The sequence below is a fragment of the Pygocentrus nattereri genome, chromosome 22, assembly GCF_015220715.1.
Source record: "Pygocentrus nattereri isolate fPygNat1 chromosome 22, fPygNat1.pri, whole genome shotgun sequence".
Classification (NCBI taxonomy): Eukaryota; Metazoa; Chordata; class Actinopteri; order Characiformes; family Serrasalmidae; genus Pygocentrus; species Pygocentrus nattereri.
In genome coordinates this window covers 5115549-5132995 of record NC_051232.1, presented here as the reverse complement: position 1 = coordinate 5132995, position 17447 = coordinate 5115549, and the positions used below count along the sequence as shown (strand labels likewise).

The following is a 17447-nucleotide window of genomic DNA, read 5'->3' as shown; positions in this document are numbered from 1 at the left end:
GAAATATAGATAAATACAAGCCAAGCCTAATTTCTGTCTGCATTACACAAGTGCTAATGCTCAGCCTGCTTCTTTTCTCTGCCACATTTTCACTGACGTTCTCACTATGAACCTATTTCCTGTCCTGCTCCTCCTCATCCTCCTTCTCCAGGTCTGTGAGTAGCTCCTCTGCATCGCCTCCCTCCACATTCTGCTGCTCTTCAGCTTTGGACTGCAGGAAGACCAGCTCTATGTTCTCACACTGGACTGCAGCTGCTGCTGCCTGTCGTTGACCTGTAGACACAAGTGTACAGCAATAATGACCAGGGTGCTCATTGATTCACCTCAGTAAGATACGGGGTCAAAGGAAGCTAACCGATGGACTACAACTGTAAGCTGATAAACTCTAAGCTGATAACATGAATAATTCATGTAGCTACAAGTAGGTGTCTTTAATGTAGTGAGTGGTTATTTTATGTTGTGTTATGATGATTGATGTGTCACTAACCTAATGTGTCTCTAATGAAGAAATGGCCAAACTTTCTGAAGGTCAGGAAGATAGTCAAGCAGGTCATCAGCATAAGAAATGGCACCAGCATCATTCTGGTGATGAATGCAGAAGAGGGAAAACCTGAACCACATACAAACACATAAACAGAAAAGAATGGACTTAGAGATATAGTAAGATCAATATAACTCTATGGTAATATTTTGCCAATGCATAATGTGCAAGAGATATATGAAGTTACAATTTTTGGAGTTTGAGGTAGGGAGGAGGAATTCTAATATGCCTGGGCTGGAGTTCTGGGAGGCTTCTGCTAAGCATGGGAAGCCAGACCCTCACATCACTCAGCAAGTGAGAGCAGGAGTGGCAGAAAGTGAGGTGATAGGTTGGTGGAAGGGCTGCTTTGGGTAACTGAAGGGAGAGAAGAGGATTTATAGGGCATGGGACGAAAAGGAGAATGGGTTTTGGCTATGATCCTGCTCTTAAATATTTTATGATTCCAAGCAGACCACTCCCCAAACTAAGCTTGAGACAAGGAAGGGAGAACTCTGAGCTTGGGCTGGAGTTCTGAGTGGCTTCTACTGAGTAGGCTGGACGTTGGATCTTCAAGAACTCCAGGTTAAATTCATGCATGCTTCTCCTTAGCTTGTCAAAGATCTCAGATTTGTGTACAAATACAGTCAAGGTTACTTGGGAAGATCAGCCACACAGGTCGGATGGTCTGATCCAGAAGTCATTGGCAAGAGGTGAAAGTTGCAACACCATTTAATTAGGGTTAGCTCAAAAAATATCTTGGAGAATATCTGCTTAGCTAAAAATTTGGCATAGGGAAGTGTGGAACCAGTATGGAAGTATGAAAACAACAGAAGCAGTTTCAGATATATAAAGTGGGTCAGAAGAAACATGCCTTCAGCATATGGTGGAAGTATAAGGGAAGACTGATTGAGATTTTGGGTGGAGTTCTGGACAACTTGGAGCTAGAAGGCCAAACCTGCAAGGGACTCTGCAATGGATTTCAGAACTGTTCAGGTCTTGGACTGAGTGAGGTGAATGAAGTATAGGGAAGTATACTTGAGGGACCTTAAATGACGAGAGAGGTAGCAGTCCAGAAGTCCCTGGGCTGCAAGTTGATTCTGAAGTGGTGAAAACTGTAGCAGATGTATGTATCAGAATGAAGAGTTGGTCAGATGGTAGAGCACTTGGATATTGAAGTGTTGTGTACCAGAGTTTAGACTTTTGATTTTAGATTAATTTAATTTGCTTTAATAGACTTGCAGCAACATGGTTTCAAACTGCTTAACAGATATCTAGGACTTAACCCCTGATGAGCAAGCCAAGGGTGACTGTGGCAAGGAAAAACTCCCAGGAGTGTGAGAAACAAATCTTTAATCATTAATGTGGTAAGCCAAGGGTTAGATGAGAGTATTCAGAATACAACTTCTTGAATGGAAAGGACATGATGCAGGGATGGCTGCTCAAAGGTAGCTTCATATGGGAGCTGGATGATGCTCTGGTCACTGTGGGAGGTAATTTGGCATGCAGTGTCCTATTGGCAGACAAAAGAATGGTTGTTCAGTTATGATCTGAGAGGGATACAGGGGCATACAGAAGGGGGTTCCTCTGCAGTGAGAGCCAGTGGTGACCTGGGGAGAAGCTGTGGGAGTCATTAAAGAGAGAGGTAGTTGAGCTCAGCCAAGATGTTGCAGAGGATTAGATGTGAAGGAGTGGGTCATTCAGAGACTTGGACAGATGAAATGAGACTGCATGGGAAGTGGAGGAGAGCTGCTGTGGTGTGGCTGATGGGGTTGCATTTAGGGTATTGAGATGAATAATAAAGAGCACTATGTCTGTGGATGAGGTGTAGAATGGAGAGTGCGAGGACAACGGCAAAATCAGGTGAGGTGGGGGGCTCTTCCCCTGCTGTGGTGTTGCGAGTGGCCATGGGGTAACTTGTGGGTTTGGAAAGAAGAGACGTCAGTGGATGAATGAGAATTCCAGAAAGCAGGAGGGGGTTTATGATGCTGGAGAAAGTAATAATGTGATTCCTGGTTCAGGCAGCACTACACATGGGTGGAGACAATCTATAGCTGAAGGCAGGGCTGAACAATAAATCTACTGTTCTTGGCTTATGGACTGGTGACCTGTCCAGGGTGTTTCCTGCCTTCCACCAAATGACTGCTGTGACAGGCTTGAGGCTTCAATGATGAACTTAGTGTGATGAAGAGAGGGGCAAGTAGGGAGATGAAGGAAGAGGGAGGGATGAGGGATGAAAAAGGGATAATTAAAGGAAATAGAGAAGGGAATGTAGAAAGAAGAGGATGAAGAGTGGGGAAAAGAACAAGGGGGGATGATGGAAGTTTACTATAAGAAAGGATAAGTTCAGAAGGTCAAGTAATTGTGTATTGCAACATCACTAAAGTACATAATACATATTATGGAATGCCCTGTAGGAAAGGAAATATTTCAATATTTCAATATACTGTGAATAGTTCAAGGGCAGTGAACAATGTAGATAATAGAACTGTATAACTATTTCTTAGCCAAAGCTCAAACAGCCAGCTTACACACAATGATTTAGTTATGTGACCACAGATAAACTGACATTTCAAACTGATGGCAAAAAGGCTTGACACAAGAAGATATTGCATCCTATGAGCAGATCCAAGGCATGATTTGGGACCGTCTGGAATGTCCCTGACTATGTGCTAGAAAGAAGAATGGGGAATCAGCATGAGGAAGGAGGAAAAAAAGAAGTAAGCATGAAGGAGGAAACAGACAGGAGCTGCCTTTGACACAGTCAACCACATGATCCTCCTGTCTGTCTTCACCAACCTTGGAATCTAGAATCTCAAGTGGTTTGAGTTTTATGTGGAGGCTGCTCTTATCAGGTAACATGGAGAGGGTCCACATCTACTCCATGCCGGCTCTACACGGGTGTCTCACAAGACTCTGTGCTGGGGTCGTCTCTTTTCACTCTACACTCATTCTTATGGTAAAATCCTCTCATTGCTTCTCTCGCCATTTCTATGCTGATGACATCCAACTAATATTTTCCTTTCCACCTTTTGATACTCGAGTTTCCATCTGGGAGGCCACCCAGCTGCTAGTTCAGTCTCCTTGATCTTGTTCTTGGCTGGTCTTCCTATTCGGGCAATCAGGACCCTGCCACTTATCCAGAAGGCAGCAACATGGCTTGTCTTTAAGTTCATTCATGTCACTTCAACACTGCATACTCTTCACTGGCTTCCTGTAGCTGACCACATAATATTTTAAACAAATAAAAAAAAATGAACCAGCACCTCCCTACCTAATGACAAGTTGAACTGTACCTTGAGCCTGTTGAGCTTTAAGTACAGCTTAGCTTGACCTGCTATCCTTCACGATGCACGGAAGACAAGCATCAAGGATCTTCCCTGTCCTACCAGCCAGGTGGTGGACTGAGCTTCCACTGGTTGTCCCAACAGCAGACTCTCTTGCAGTCTTCAAATTGAGACTGAAGACCAATCTCTTTGTACAGCACTTAAGTGAGCACTAATTTTGGTACATGCTGAAATGTATTGTATTGCACTTGCATACTGTATTTAATTCTGTACCAGTACCAGTGCTGGCTTTTCTCTCTAGCAGTATCTAAGCTTAAGGGTACTTTGTACTCTAACATATTTGCACTGGCTAGGATACGTTCTCTGAGTAGACAACAAAGCATTTTTGTAAGACACTCTGGCTAAGAATGTATAAATGTAAATGGTGGGTTGTCTTGCTGCTTGGAAAGGCTGTCGATAGGATAATGTCATGCAGAATGTGCGTTTGGCATGGGCGTTGACGCTGTGGCATCATCATGGTCCTTTCTCAAATTTCAATTATTCCATAACTCCATTTCATGACAGCATAAGTTGGAAGGTGCTAGTGTAGTGGAGATGGCCACAGATGACAGTAGAGCAGTATCCTGCACTTATTGTCTGCAGGCAGAAGTTATAAAAAGGTTACCATAAAACCACCAAAAATGGTGGAGAGAACAATGTCAATAAATGCTGCAGGTTATTGGGATGGCTTCCCTTTTAAAAAAATAAAAAACATTCCAATGACAAAGCAGACAGAGCCAGAATTGTTCTCAATGGCAAGCATTGTCTGTAGAAAGAAAACAGTATGGTGCAGCAAAGGTGAGGAGATTGGGGACAAAAGATCATCCCTGAGGGATGATGCAAATTTCATAGTTGAGATGGTCTTGGAGGGAGAAGAGTTGTTGCTTAGTACTTCCAGGGCAATGTCAAAACTTGACAGGAATATGGTGAGGCAGTTAAGGTTTGTCTGTGGAAGAGAAGCTTGGAAATGGAGTCCAAAAATATGCCAAGGAAGTTGAGCAAAGTGGAGGAGTCTACAGTCTTCTCCAGGGAGAAAAGAATGCTGAAGCAGCAAAGCACAGAATATAGAGCAGAGAGGCCAAATGTGGAAAGGAAAGAAGTGGCAATAATGATAAGGAATTCATCAAGGAGGTGTGTAAGGCAAGCATTGTTTCCCTCCAATGGATGTGAGGTACAGCAAAAAGAACCCCACTTTAGGAGTAAGGGCTGTAGGGACTTGATCAATGCTGGCCAACTCTAAAGTTGTATTGATTTTATAATTCAAATATCTTCTTCTTAGATCAGATCCGTAAAAAAGAAATCATAAAACAGGTCAACATAAACAAAACACATGAACTGAACTTTTAAAGAGCAGATTACCTGTGACAGAGAGGAAGAGAGGCTCACTCTCAGAGGAGAAATTATGGATGAAAGGCCCAGGAAACCAATCATCAAAATTCCATTGATCTTCAACTACAAAGTTTACATTCTGAAAGGTCACTTCGTTCTCATAAACACAGCTGTAGTTCCCCTGGAAGGAATCATCTGTAGCAGAAAAAAGGAAGGAGGCTGAGTGATTGACAGCTGTCTTGGTGTGGCTTCTGTTGTTCCAGGGCAGTGTCAGGTAAAAGGAGCCTCCTGGGTACTGTGGCTGAATGGAGCAGGTGATGGTGAAGTTACAGCCCCTGGACAACCTTCCGGGTGTAGAGGAAGAGATGTTGGGCTTCTCCAGGAGACCTGTGAATATGTATTTGAAAATCTGGTAAATTATTCAGAACATAATTTTTTATTTGACTTTAGGTCCAGTCTTACTTTTTCCTAGAGCCCTGGGGATTAGACTTACGTTCATGCACTGAATTACCTGAACAGATCACTCCAGCATCAGTCCTTAGAGAAGAATTACTGAAGATTTTACATTTCCACCGTTCTGATTTAGAATCCATACAGTCAGTTGCAACACCCAATTCGGTCTCATTCCTCTCAGGTGCTCTTACTGTAGATGCAACAGCAGAACCACAGCCCAGCTGTCTACACACCACAGCAGCTGCTGCAATTGACCAGAAATCTTTTCCCACTTTCCTCCATTTCCCATAATGAAACATCTCCACTGTCCCAGCACATCGACTGCTCTCACCTAAAAGCCTCACAGCATCAGGTTCTTCACAGGAAGGAAAGAAAGGTGATCAGTGAATTAGCTGCCATTTACAGAGAAAACTCTTCAAATCTAAGCCTTTAAGGCCTTGTTTCTATGTTAAGTCCTACCTGAACAGATGAGTCCAAGAGCTTTGCCAAATGTACAGGTGTGCTCCTCTCTGGCTGAGGTGCGACAGGTAAGGAGACGATTCTCTGTACCTTTACATTGGAACTTTTTGGTCCCAAAAGGGAGTTTCCCTCCTCCAAAGAGCGCCCCCTGCAGAGTTAGCGGAGAATCACAGCCCAGCTCCTTACAGACCACCTCTGCATCCTGCCAGTCAAAGTCAGCCTCACATACTGTGGTCCAGGACTGATGGGACTTCACCTCCACTCTCCCAGAGCAGAGTCCAGCTCCATCCACAAGCCTTACAGAGTCTGAGAACATACAAAAACGTGCTTAGTGAATGATAAAGAAGCTCAGCAGAGCCATAAAATAGTCTTTTTGGGATTGTCCAATGTCCCACTACACTTAGCACTCTTGTTTGAAAGAGTAAGTGGTATAAATGCTGTTGATTTCATTAGTAAAGGTGAACTTTCCGTAACATTTGAATACAACCTCCCTTAGAAATGATCTTTACCAGTCTAAAGCAGCTTAATGTAACTACACTCTAAGAGCAGAAAGACACTGAATTGAACATAAGCTGAATAGATGGACCAGGTTGAATGGCTGTTTAAAATAAAATTAATTTTTTTTGGAATGCTATAAAAGCAGATTATAAGCCTTATACTTAATGTTTTCTTTAATTACCTGAACAAAACACATCAGCAAAGAACTTGATATCTTCAAAATAATAAATTTTGCATTCCCTTAGTGCAGACTCAGATCCGGTACAGTCAGTCTGAATAACCCATGCAATCTCTTCTCTCTCAGCTTCTCTCAGTGCTGCCCCAACAGCAGCAGCAGAGCCACAGTTCAGCTGTCTGCAGACCACAGCTGCCTCTCTCAAGGACCATCCATCTTCTATTACTTTCCTCCACTTTCCACTGTAAAATATCTCCACTGTCCCAGCACAGCGACTGCTCCTATCCACCAGTCTCACGTCATCAGGTTCTGGACAGAGTAGAGATACAGATACTCACTGTATCAGCTATTATTTACAGAGGAAAGCAAACCATTTTCCTTTGATTCAATAGGTTGTGTAACTCCTACCTGAACAGGTGAGTTCCACAGCTTTGCCACGTGTGCAGGTGTTCTCCTCTCTGTCTGAAGTGTTACAGTTAAGGAGATGGTTCTCTGTGCCTTTACACTGGAACTTTTTGGTCCCAAATGGGAGTTTCCCTTCTCCATAGAGCGCCCCCTGTAGAGTTAGTGGAGTATCACAGCCCAGCTCTCTACAGACTACCTCTGCATCCTTCCAGTCAAAATCAGCCTCACATACTGTGGTCCAGGACTGATGGGACTTCACCTCCACTCTCCCAGAGTAGCGTCCAACTCCATCCACAAGCCTCACAGAGTCTGAGAACATGCAGGGCAATGGTGAAATGTGAAAATGTCTTAAATGTCTTAAATGTTGTAAGATTACATTTTAAATTACTGATGTATTAACGGACACTATTTCACACATAGTGTGAAGAAACACTTTTTTTTGTTGTTGTTTACTTTAGTCCTGCTACAAGTGTCACTCTTGTCATTTTATCATATTGATTTTTGCTGAATTACCTGAGCATATAAGATAGACTTGGCTTTGAAATTCATCCCAAATTGTGCAGTCCCTCAGTGCAGACTCACATCCATTACATTTAATCGAAACAACCCATTCCATCTCATCGCTCCCAGACCCTCTTAGAGTAGTTGTAACCGCAGAGCCACAGTCCAACTGTCTGCACACTATATCAGCCCGTTTCATAGACCATTCATCTGCATCCACTCTCCTCCACTCCCCACCACGAAACACCTCCACTGTTCCAGCACAGCAACGGCTTCCATTCACCAGTCTCACATCATCGGGATCTGGAAGGACTGGAGAGGGAAATGAACCAATCAGACATTTTTATTATTGGTTTTTTAATACAATAATTGCCTTGATTATACAACCCCAATCCCAAAACATTGGGACACCGTGTAAAATGTAAATAAATGTAAAAAAAAAAAACAGAAAGCCATGGTTTGCAAATCTAATAGGCCCATATTTTATTCACAATAGAACTTAGAGCACATCAGATGTTCAAAACTCATTTAGAACTTGATGGCAGCAATGGATCTCAAAAAAGTTGGGACAGGGCCATGTCTACCACCGTGTATCATCCCCTCTTCTTTTAACAACACTCTGTAATTGTCTGGGACGTTTTGGGAGAGGAATCTTGTCCCATTCCTGTCTGATGTAGGATTCCAGCTGCTCAACAGTCCTGGGTCTTTGCCAGATTTTTAGTTTCATGATGCACCAGATGTTTTCTGTAGATGGAAGGTTTGGACTACAGGTGGCCAGTTCATCACCCGGACTCTTCTTCTGTGCAGCCATGCTGTTGTGATGGATGGAATATGCGGTTTAGCATTGTCTTGCTGAAATATGCAAGGCCTTCCCTGGAAAAAATGTTGTATAGATGGGAGCATTTGTAGTTCTAAAACCTCTATATACTGTTCAGCATTGATAGTGCTTTTCCAGAGGTAGTTGCAAATCGCTCATTTATCAGTACCACTTACTTTTCAGCCTTTTGTTGTCCCTGTCCCAACTTTTTTGAGATGCATTGCTGCCATCAAGTTTTAAATGAGTTAATATTTTTCATGAAATGGTAAAATGTTTCACTTTCAACATCTGATGTGTGTTCTATGCTGTACTGGGAATAAAATATGGGTCTATGAGATTTGCAAACCATTGCATTCTGTCTTTATTTACAATGATTTACATTTTACATAGCATTCCAACTTTTTTTGGAATTGGGATGGTAGTTACATAACACAGTCAGGAGCCATCAGTTTTACTTCACACTTCAATGAAATCTATACATTTATTGCCTTTAGTCTGTAATGCAGTTTATAGACAGTGGCGTTTGTACATACAGTAGGTAAACCTTTGTGTGCCTATAGTCACTGTCCATTTTAGAAGCTCCACATATCATATAGATGCACTTAGTAGCTGTACAGTTTCAGGCTGTAGCCCATCTGTTTCACTTTGTTTGCATACCCTTTCATTCTGTTCTTCAATGATCAGAACCCTCACAGGACCCCCACAGACCACTTATTATTTGGATTATTGCTTTGTTCCACTTGCGACTTTATTTTCCCAGGTTCAGTGTTGGAGTTGTTTTTTACATGAAGCCATCTACAATTTTTTTTCCCAGAACTCTTTGCTCTCTTCTCTCCCTCTCTCCGACACTCACACACACTGACTGATTCACACTCTTAACCCCACCCCCCCTTACCAACTCTCCAGCTACCTCTGACCCCTTTGTAAACAATACTTATTAACAAAATAATATAAATGCTATAAAAATATATGAAACAACTAAATATTCTAAAAATTGTGTACATTTCCTTCTAACAACTTAAATATGCCTTGGGTAAATAAAATAACGAAAAATATACACAAGTACTGCATTTATGAACTGGACCTCCTTCCTGAGATTCTTTTAGGCTGCACCAGTGGCATGTTAGCGTGAGTTGCAATGGTAGAAGCAGATCAGACACAGAAATGCTGCTGGAGTTTTTCAGCACCTCAGTAGAGATATACAAGTGTCTAATAGAGTGGACAGTGAGTGGACACACTGTTAAAAAACTGCAGCAGCACTGCCATGTCTGATCCACTCGAAGTGGCCGGTCACTGTGTGTGTGTGTGTGTGTGTGTGTGTGTGTACACATTCATTTTTTAGACATAAATTGTGTGAATTTAGGTTGTATGTGTGTGTAATGCTGTTGATGGATAAAGCTTTAAATGTTGGTATTAAATCAGTGTTACGGGTTTGTATAACGCAATGTTGTCACGATTTCCTAATAATTTAACAGCGGCCAGAAATGTTATAAGACTTTCGCCCTTAATTTGGTCTAAATTGTAATAAATCCACTAACGAGACTAATTGGACCAATATGGTCACATGTGTGCATGGCGAGGCTCACCAGATTTAGCGATAATATTTATTTACCTAACAATCTCCTGCATTTTTATTCAACTCAATCATGCAAACTCTGGATAAGACACACAGACACTGCTTGATATTAATCATGACTGCACATCATCTATTCAACTTCAACCAGCTACTCCAGGACCAAGTGAACCATTCATCCCAACCGGATGAGCCTGGCACTGGCATTGAGAGCATAAGGAAAGACAGGGTAAGCACGGAGGTCTGTGTGCAGAGGTAAGGCTAAATCCACACCGGTCAGTGCTACCTAGCATCATCCTCACCACTGCATGGTCTCTGTCACTGGGTGGATTAAAGACCTCACACAGCACAGGCTTATGGACTCTTTCAGGCTTTTCAAGCAGCAATGTTTCTAACACCATGGTGGAACTAGAGAGGCACACTCTCTTCATAGCTGATAGTGATAGGTCTACTACAGCTTTGGGTAGGAACCACAGTGGTGGTGTTTGCAGTCTGCTCTGTTGATCTGGAGTCCCTGATTTAAGTGCAGACCCTTCTATTTTCCACAAGTTTACCTGCATTGTTGCTGTTGCAGTTTATGTCCCCCTAGATGCTAAAGCGGCTATGAAAGATCTTTGTGCTGCTATTAGCAAACTGCAAAGTGTGCACCCAGACTGAGTCTTTGTTGTCTATTTTTTGTCTCACAACAATTTGAGATCTGTACTTCCAAAGTTTCCCCAGAATGTCTCCTGCACCACAAGGGGACAAAACACTTTCGATCACATTTACACCAGTGTGGCTAAGGCCTACAAGCCACATCCCTCTCCCATCTGGGCCAGTCTGACCACCTTTTTTTCATGCCTTTGCCTCCTGCTATGTTGACCAGAAAGCTTACAGCTCAGCCAGAGCCAACCTCAGAAGAGGCATCTCAAAGGCTAAACTATGGTAGAGCCCTTTACCCCCTTTCCACCAGTATATGTGGCAAAGCATACAGTCAATTACTGACTTTAAACCACCCAGTACTGTGCCCCCTACCAACTGTACCTCACTCTCCGATCAGCTCAATCACTTCTATGTTCCCTTCTACAGGGGAAATAAGGTGGTCTTCTTAAAAACAGACTCACCACCTGATGAGCCTGTGCTCAGCAGCTGGCTGGCATCTTCCAAGACATGTTTGATTCGTTGCTGGCCCATGCAGTTGTCACAACTCTCTTCAAGACCGCCACCATCGAGCAAGTGCCAAAGTATTCCACTGCTTCAGCTCTGAATGACCTCCGCCCTGTTACACTGACCTGGGATACTGGTGGACTTTTACCACTGTACCACTGAGATCAGCGTGGTACAGCAACTGCTCTGCATCTGATCGCAAAGTGAAAACTGCCCAAAGCATCACAGGTGCCCAGTTACCCCCCCCATTAAGAACATTTACCTTAAGCGCAGCCTGGGCAGAGTGAGGCACATCAACAAGGACGTTTCTCATTCCTAACCATGGATCTTTTCCCTCCTACCATCTGGTAGGTGTTACAGAATCCTTCGCTCCCGCACCAGCACTGTTATCGTACTTTATGTCCTAGTATCATTGTACTATTCATATTTGCATATCTTTTACATATAGCTCTTGTCTATAGAACCAGAATTTAGAGTCATTTTAGGTCATTTCTTTTAGTGCATTCATCATGAAATTAGGGACAGGTATCTTTATATCATTGCTCTATGAAGGTGCCTTGGAAATAGGACAGCCTAGTTGCACCACTGTTATGCAATCGGCCTTCAAACGCAGCCTCTTACACTGTGTGTAACTCTTACATGTCTCATTATCTGATCTTTCTCACACTGCAAAAATAAGGTGACCTTTTATACAGCAGTGGCACATCACTACTGCATGTAATCCTGCATGTCAATCTGCAGCAGTTGTTCGTAAACACATCTTAAACCAAAGAAAGAACCAAGTTGACTAGCTCAGGACCTACTCAGGCTTCATTCTGGGCCAGACTTGTCACCATAAAGCCCCTTTTTAGGTGTAATGCTTCACTAGAATACACAAGAATATTTATTTAACCCCTCTACAGGACTTTCGGTCATCACACCCTTCAGCATTTGAACGGTACCTAAATGTGAATAGACTTTTAAGAAGTTATAAAACAGCAACCTTCGACCGTTTTAACATAACGTTAATAAAAAGTGATAAATAAGGATATTATTTTCATCTGTTTTTCACTGGCCTTCTTTTGCTTTATCTCCCATCTGAGGTTCGTCTATCTGATTGTATGTGGCCGAAACATTTCCTGTTATAAGATCATTTCCCACGGTTCAGTTGCCCAGCTCAAAAACTGCAAGAAACTCATAAATTCACCTCTTGTTTATGTCATGAAAGTCACAAGAATGATTATAATTCCATTTCCAGCCAAATAATTATCTGAATTATAACAGCCGAGCTGACATGCGGAGGTCAGATTGGCAGTCTGTACGTTTCATTCACAATCCTGTAAGAATTATGACAGACATGCTATTAAAATACTCAAAGCATGTTCAGTGCAAGTCTACTGAGAGCCATTACACCTTACATCAGGCTGCGATAAGAGTACAAATAGTCTAGTAGAAGTTAAAACCAGTCAGTCCAGCACTGCTGCCTGAGTCCTACCTGCAGTGGAGCAAATGAGCATCAGTATCACAGCGGTTAGCAAGGCTGCTGGAGGCTGGAGCTCCATCATCTTTCACTGTCTACACTTCAGAGATCTGATGTTCTGTAAGAGGGGTTGTGCATGTTTAAGTGTACGGATTATATCTGATTTCTGTGTCGCACGTGAAACCTTCTCATGCAGCAGGGGAACTACTCCGAACAGGGGTTGTGCCAAAGCGAGACAATGCCCAACAGGTGCTCTTACCCTGAAGAATCTGAAGAGTCTGTTCCCAAGCCAGGCCAGATTCAAGAGTCTCTATGAAAGTGGGTGATGATTTTTAAGAGCATCCAACAATATAAAAATAAAAAAGCTTAAAAAAATAAAGAAGTTTACTTGACTTTTAATGTAAGTCAATGGAACCAGATTTTTTTTCAGTCATTTTGGGTCATTTCTTTTAGTGCATTCATCATACAGTTTACATACAATGTAAAGGGTACCAAGTATTTTCAAATTATGTCAAAAACTGAGAAAAAAAAGATTTTCTTCCAACAACAGCACTGCAGCGCCATACACACACACATAAATGTATATGTATCTTTATATGGATGTATATATAGAGTACATCTGGAAAGTATTCACAGCGCTTCACTTAGTCCACAGATTGTTTATGGTACAGCCTTATTCCAAAATGGATTGAATTCATCTTTTCCCTCAAAATTCTACACACAACCCTATAATGACAAAGTGAAAAAAGTTTGTTTGAATGTTTTGCAAATTTATTAAAAATAAAAAACAAAGAAACCAAAAAACATCACATGTACATAAGTATTCACAGCCTTTGCCATGACTCTCAAAACTGAGCTCAGGTGAGTCCTGTTTCCACTGATCCTCCTTCAGTTGTTTTGACAACTTGATTGGAGTCCATCTCTGGTAAATCCAGATGATTGGACACGATTTGGAAAGGCACTCACCTGTCTATATATGGTCCCATGTACAACCCCAATTCCAATGAAGTTGGGACGTTGTGTAAAACATAAATAAAAACAGAATACGATGATTTGCAAATCCTTTCAACCTATATTCAGTTTAATACACTACAAAGACAAGATATTTAATGTTAAAACGGATAAACTTTATTGTTTTTTGCAAATATTCACTCATTTTGAATTTGATGCCTGCAACACGTTCCAAAGAAGTTGGGACGGGGCAACAAAAGACTGGGAAAGTTGAGGAATGCTCAAAAAGCACCTGTTTGGAACTTTCCACAGGTGAACAGGTTAACTGGAAACAGGTGAGGGTCATGATTGGGTATAAAGGGAGCATCCCTGAAAGGCTCAGTCGTTCACAAGCAAGGATGGGCGAGGTTCACCACTTTGTGAACAACTGCGTGAGCAAATAGTCCAACAGTTTAAGAACAACGTTTCTCAATGTGCAACTGCAAGGAATTTAGGGATTTCATCATCTACAGTCCATAATATCATCAAAAGATTCAGAGAATCTGGAGAAATCTCTGCAAGTAAGCGGCAAGGCAGAAAACCAACATTGAATGCCCGTGACCTTCGATCCCTCAGGCGGCACTGCATTAAAAATCCACATCATTCTGTAACGGATATTCCCACATGGGCTCAGGACACTTCAGAAAACCACTGTCAGTGAACACAGTTCGTCGCTATTATCTGTTATCAGCGCAAAGTTCAAAAGCCAGCATCTCTGATGGTGTGGGGTGTGTTAGTGCCCATGGCAGGGGTAACCTGCACATCTGTGAAGGCACCATTGAAAGGTACATGCAGGTTTTGGAGCAACATCTGCTGCCATCCAAGCAGCGTCTTTTTCAGGGACGTCCTGCTTATTCCAGCAAGACGATGCCAAGCCACATTCTGCACGTGTTACAACAGCGTGGCTTCGTAGTAAAAGAGTGCAGGTACTAGACTGACCTGCCTGCAGTCCAGACCGTCTCCCATTGAAAATGTGTGGCGCATTATGAAGCAAAAATTACGACAACGGAGACCCCGGACTGCTGAACAACTGACGTTGTACATCAAGCAAGAATGAGAAAGAATTCCACCTACAAAGCTTCAACAATTAGTGTCCTCAGTTCCCAAACACTTATTGAGTGTTGTTAAAAGGAAAGGTGATGTAACACAGTGGTAAACGCGCCCCTGTCCCAACTTCTTTGGAACGTGTTGCAGGCATCAAATTCAAAATGAGTGAATATTTGCAAGAAACAATAAAGTTTATCTGTTTGAACATTAAATATCTTGTCTTTGTAGTGTGTTCAATTGAATATAAGCTGAAAAGGATTTGCAAATCATCATATTCTGTTTTTATTTATGTTTTACACAACGTCCCAACTTAATTGGAATTAGGGTTGTACATGTCAGAGCACAAATCAAGCCATGAAGTCCAAGGAATTGTCTGTAGACGTCAGACAGAATTGTATTGAGGACCACCTCTGCATCCTGCCAGTCAAAGTCAGCCTCACATACTGTGGTCCAGGACTGATGGAACTTCACCTGCAGTCTCCCAGAGCAGAGTCCAGCTCCATCCACAAGCCTCCCAGAGTCTGAGGACATACAGGTCAGTACACTCTTTGTCTATCTGACCATTTTATCAGCTCTACTTACCAAATTGCATATTTGTGTACTTTTTATTTCTACAGTTACCAACTGCAGTCCATCTGCTTCTCTGAATACTTTAACCCCTTTTCAGAATAAAACTAAAAATAGATCAACGAATAATTAGCTCCAAATTCATCCTTACTGATGCCACCCACTCGAAGAGTAGAGAGACTCTTAATTAGACAAAAGCCAGACAGATGGACTCATCTTAAATGACTGACATTTCAATGAGTACAATCCACCAATGTTGTCGGCAAAGCTGATTCAAAATATACAAAACATTTCAAATAAAAGCCCATATTTTCAGGTCTGTTCGCAAACAGTGATTTCTGTCTGTCTCCTTGAGCGCATTACACCTCCGAGTTAATAACAACAGATTCCTGCTGGAAACGTTATTTCTTTTTTTCCATTTGCTGAATTACCTGAACGTGCCGAAGGATCCAATAAATCCCATAAAACTGCATTCACTCAGCGCAGACTCGGATCCTTTACAGCCAACAAAAAAACATGTTCCTCTCTCTCAGACTGTCTCTGTGTAGCTGTAACAGCAGAGCCACAGTCACCACAGCAGCATCGCTCCTGGTCCATCCATCTCCATTCATTCTCCTCCACTCTCCATTATAAAACACCTCCACTGCTCCAACTGTTCCCACCCACCAGTCTCAGATCATCAGGTTCTGCACAGAGAGGAGAGAAAGGTCCTCATTGCATGGAGTTTCACCTCAAATCAGACCACCACATTCTTCCTGCTGTAAAATGCCATGCCCCCTGGGAGCTGATGGGTTAAACATTGTAAAGGGTCATTTTAAGAGGGAGGACTAATATATGAACAGAGTGAGTTCATTATTAAAATGTGTGTCATGTGTTTGGTGTTTTCAGGGTGTGCACTGTAAGTTCTGCAGTAAATCTAAAGCCTAAGACTTGTAAATGAAGACGATTTGGAGTTATGAATGAAATTTAGAATTTCATTTTGGCACAGAGACCACTGCCCAAACTCTTCCTACTCACCCTGCACTCAATAAATTCTCTTTTCTCCCTTCACTTTCCTGCGACGAAAACATTGAATCCCACCCACTCACCCACCCACCCACCTTCCCACTCTTCCAGGATTGCTCTGTTACTGAGTGATGGAGTGGGGAAGAGGGCTATTCTGTCTAAACTACAGTATCTACTACACTGCCTAGAGTGTAATCTGGAAAAGACCGATAATTACTAGTCTTCCTTTCTTTCCACCCTAAATCCCACGTTACAAATCGCCACCTAACCTTTTATTTCTTGGCCTTTAGATGCTGCTGTCTAGGCAGACTGAGCCTCGATATTTTTAGTAGATGTCTGCACTACACATGCCACAATATCTCATTTTCAGCATTGTATGCGGGAGTGGGCAGGAAAACCAGCCCACTGCAGGTGGGAGCAGGCCGAAGCACACATGAAGAGAAATCTTGCAAATAAATGAACAGCCAAAATAAAGTAGAACCATCACTAAACCATATAAACAATATGAAAGGATAACAGTAAAAGAACTCAAATGAAGTCACTCTAAAGAGTTGCGAACCAATCACGTGAACAACACGCAGATTCTCACAACTTAGGCCCGATTCACACATACACAAGTGATACAGAAAATCTTTCATTTCAGGACCCGAGAGAAGTGGTCAGTGCTTTCAGCAGGAATGCTCACGTGAAGCAGCAGGACGTCCCAGACACCACACTGAAGCACCACTGTGTTTAGAGGTTTTTTCTGTGCGTCATGCGGGTCACGCAGCAAAATACACTGAAGTAGGCCATAAAAATTCAACCGAAAACACTTATTTTATTTAATTCATGATGAAATGCTAGTTAAACATTTAAATAGATATCCCAGCTGGTCTACCAGGCTTGAAATATTTGCCTAATCACAAGTCAGAATGCTGTTGGGAATAAACCAGCGCAATTTTATAAATGATGATTGTAATGATTGTAATAAAGACTCTCCGGATGGGTCATTCCTGTTCACTCAGAACACAGTGTCAAAAATCAGAGACTGTCAAAATAGTGCAAAAAAACCCCAGAATAGATCGCAACACAGCAAAGGTACCAATGGGAGCTCAAAGAGTTCAGAAAAGGGTCCAGACAATCCAAAAAATCCAACAGAGCAGAACAAACAAGGCTTGGTACGCAGATGAACTGACTTCAC

The 17447-nt window shown here is 42.2% G+C and overlaps 1 protein-coding gene across 1 annotated transcript in view; it reads right to left on the bottom strand.

The window, feature by feature from the left end:
* LOC108441331 (scavenger receptor cysteine-rich type 1 protein M130-like) overlaps nt 1-17019 on the bottom strand; it is a 33227-nt gene extending 16208 nt beyond the window's left edge. Inside the window, exons 1-10 of the mRNA XM_037533117.1 lie at nt 16953-17019; nt 15694-15948; nt 7676-7975; nt 7166-7471; nt 6764-7066; nt 6085-6390; nt 5666-5980; nt 5203-5559; nt 488-610; nt 119-273 (exon numbers count right to left, since the gene is read on the bottom strand). Of these exons, the coding sequence (XP_037389014.1) occupies nt 119-273; nt 488-610; nt 5203-5559; nt 5666-5980; nt 6085-6390; nt 6764-7066; nt 7166-7471; nt 7676-7862 (2052 nt within the window). The 5' untranslated portion in view covers nt 7863-7975; nt 15694-15948; nt 16953-17019. The remainder of the gene's footprint in view (nt 1-118; nt 274-487; nt 611-5202; nt 5560-5665; nt 5981-6084; nt 6391-6763; nt 7067-7165; nt 7472-7675; nt 7976-15693; nt 15949-16952) is intronic.
* Between the last annotated feature and the right edge of the window lie 428 nt (nt 17020-17447).